General features: G+C 44.0%; 1 protein-coding gene across 1 annotated transcript in view; it reads left to right on the forward strand.

Moving 5' to 3' along the window:
• Positions 1 to 421: 421 nt before the first annotated feature.
• IPO7 (importin 7) overlaps positions 422 to 3,423 on the forward strand; it is a 67,825-nt gene continuing 64,823 nt past the window's right edge. Inside the window, exon 1 of the mRNA XM_011947657.1 lies at positions 422 to 647. Coding sequence (XP_011803047.1) covers positions 564 to 647 — 84 coding nt within the window. The 5' untranslated portion in view covers positions 422 to 563. The remainder of the gene's footprint in view (positions 648 to 3,423) is intronic.

Raw genomic sequence — 3,423 nt, forward strand, 5'->3', positions numbered from 1 at the left:
CTCTCGATCTCCTGATCTCATGATCCGCCCGCCTCGGCCTCCCAAAGTGCTGGGATTACAGGCGTGAGCCACCGCGCCCGGCAGTTTAAACATTTTAATGGCAATCAGAAACACATCTCAAATTGATTTTCAGAGTTTCCTTCATTTACACAGCCATTAGCAATAGATTGCACCACACACTGTATCTGATTCCATTTATGATCACTGTGAAACCTTTTGTAACTAATTGTTTTACTTTTCTTTTTGTGGAATTTGAACATTTTTCGTTTTTGAATAGCAAGACTTCTCTGTAGGAACGACAGCTCAGGCAGTCACGTGGGCTGCGGACCGTGTTTTGTGGACTACATCTCCCAAAGTGCTCCGCAGGCGCGCCCACAGGAAGTCGCCGTAGCATCTCCCGCCTCCACGCCGAGGCGAAGAGGTTCTATCCGGGGCCTTGGAGCTTCTCTTTCCTTTCGCGCCGGTTGCCGCTGCGGAGCGCGGCGGGTCCATGTGCGCAGTGAGTGGCGCTATCCCTGGCCCAGTAGCACCCGAACCCCGGGTTTGACCGAGTCCGCGCTGCGATGGACCCCAACACCATTATCGAGGCCCTGCGGGGCACCATGGACCCAGCCCTGCGTGAGGCCGCGGAGCGCCAGCTCAATGAAGTAAGGACGCCCGGCTAGCGGTGGCGGCGGTCAGGCGGGCAGACAGAGGTGGCAGGCCGAGCCCCCGGGGCCTGGCGGCGCGGACGACGTCGTTGAGGGCCCCAACAGGAGGGTGGGGCGGACATCTGACGGCGACTTCCACGCCGGGGCGCCTCGATGTGGTGTGGTGGTGGTGGCTGCAGCCAGGGCTGCCTTTGCTTCGGATCCTGAGCTGGGCCTCTGGCTGCGGTCTAGGCATGAGGAGCCGGCTGAGGCGAAGCGGGCGTGACGGGTTGGACACATGGCCGGCTAGGGTGGCCGGCCGCTCTCTGGCTCATTCCCAGCTCGTTCCTCACGCCCAGGAGGGGGCGAAACTTACTGGGAGGTTTTTCAGACGTTTCTGAGACCAGTCTCGCTGTCGCAGGGTTTGGAGGGTCTCCTGGGAATGCCGATCGGTCCTTTGGGGGCTGCGCCTGTCATCTTTGTCACTTGGCTGGGCTGATCAGTGGCCTGCCTCGGGTACAACTTCCTTCTCTCTGAGTTGCCAGGGAAGGCTTTCAAAGGCAAACCCGCGCCTCATTAGTAGGACAGGGGTAGTGCGGGACATTCAGAGTCTGATCCCTGCTCTTCCACTGTCATAATGCTTCAGTCGGAGGGCTGGCTTATGTAGTGGAAAGAATCAGGTGAAGTGCACCCTTCTAGGTATAGCTGCACCATTGATTTTTTGAGTGACCTTGGGCCAGTCACTTAACCTCTTGATCCTGAGTTTTTCCCATTCATAAAATTACGCCACAGAGTTGCTGTGACAGTCAGGTGCGATAATGTTAAGTCTGAGTGCCTTGGAATGTGCCGAGCTCCTTATCAGTTCAGATATTGCATTCTCTGAAGGTTGTTTTTTTTTCTCCATATTTTGGGGAGACCGCTCCTTGGAAAACAGCTTTATTGCATGAATATTTATTGTACTATCTCCAATGTCATTCTTTGTTTCTAAACTTTTGCAGTTTTATGTATTAATGATCAGTATTTTAAAGCCTCCTTAAAAGGGCTGCTGTAACTTTTTTGCCAGTTAGTAACTGTCTTTTAGCATACTGCTGAATCTGCCAGCTTTACTGAACTTTAGTGTACATTTTTTAACTGAAAAATCACACTTTAAAATAGAAATTCAACTATTTTATGCGTCTTTTAGCTGGTAAATAATTTAAAAACGTTGTTTATGTTGACTTACCAGAAACAGCAGAAATGTTACTAATTAGACTTTTTCAGTGTAAAGGGCTGCACTAGAGATCCCTCCCTCATGGAACTTACAGTTCAAGAAGACTACCTACAGAGTTTACAGAAATTAAATGTAAAATTATTTGAGAATGGTAAATATTTTATATGTAAATTAGATCATTATACCACACGAAGTGATGATTATGTGTTCAAATTTTTAGACTCAGAGTCACCTTGGGAGGAGCTTAGTGTTTTTGGGTATAGAATAGTGAGTTGAACCGTATTGCTATTTTGAACCATTACACAGCTATGGAACGGATCACTTTTTGTTTTGTTTTGCTTTGTGATAGACATGGGTTAAGGTGAACATTATTTTGCTTGTTAAATAATAATGCAGTTACAAGCCTAGAAAAGCTGAAAGTTCAGTCACGGTCATTTCTATCATGACTTTGCTGTAATCGCATATTATTTTGACTAATTATACTTGCGTGTAATTATTAATTTTAAAAGTGAGTACTTGAAAGAGTTGGTTCGCTTCTACAAAAATTGGGGAAATAATACTTCCTGAAAATCTGAAATTCATTTATTCCTCAGATAGACATTGCATGTCTAATATATGCACTAACATCTTGTAATAGAGACCTAGGGTATTTCACAAGCTGGTTTTTGGAAAATAAACAAATGATCAAAATAGCATTCAAAGCCGTTTTTACTTAACCATTAAACTACTGTTTTGGAATACTGTCAAACAGTGAACACCGCTAATCTGTCAAAGAAAATTTATTACATGGCCTTTACTTTTGTAATCCTTAGCTATTTACATTTCATACATTTCTTTCAATTATAACACTTAGATATTTAAATATTCTTCCCAAGGTAAATTTTCTATTAGTGTATTTACTTTCATTCCATTTTAATACACTGCTTCTCCCTCTCCCTTCTTCCATTTAAATATTTTTTGCTTTGACTTTCTTGTGGCAGAACATTGATTTGGGAGACAGATCTCAGATAAGTCTTGAATATAGTAAGAATGAGGAAGTAACATTTCTGAAAGGCTCTTGCTTTGAAGAAGATAGAAGGAGTTATTCTATGATGTCTCTCATTCCACTGAAGCTGTGTTTTGGTTCTTTTAGAACCAAAGAAAAAGATCATTGACGTTTGAATGAATCTCTTCACTAAGTGAAATAATCACTGACTCAATGTAAAATTTGTAAATGTTATTAAAGTGTTTATAGTGTAGATAGTGTCAAAATAAAATAGCGCTTCTGCCTCAGAGTCCTTGCACTTAACTCCTTGGAACTCCTTTCACATAGTTAACCCCCTAACTTGTTATCTCATTTCCTTCCATCCCTGTTCAAATATTTCCTTATCACTGAGGAATTCTTTGACCATCATACTCCCTATCTCCTTTCACTTGTTTTCCTCTATAGTACTGATTTGTCATACACATTTGGTTTATTTTTTTTTAATTTTTTTTTTTTTTTGAGACGGAGTCTCACTCTGTCGCCCGGGCTGGAGTGCAGTGGCCGGATCTCAGCTCACTGCAAGCTCCGCCTCCCAGGTTCACGCCATTCTCCTGCCTCAG

This window comes from Colobus angolensis, unplaced genomic scaffold (genome assembly GCF_000951035.1).
Source record: "Colobus angolensis palliatus isolate OR3802 unplaced genomic scaffold, Cang.pa_1.0 Scaffold269, whole genome shotgun sequence".
Taxonomy (NCBI): domain Eukaryota; kingdom Metazoa; phylum Chordata; class Mammalia; order Primates; family Cercopithecidae; genus Colobus; species Colobus angolensis.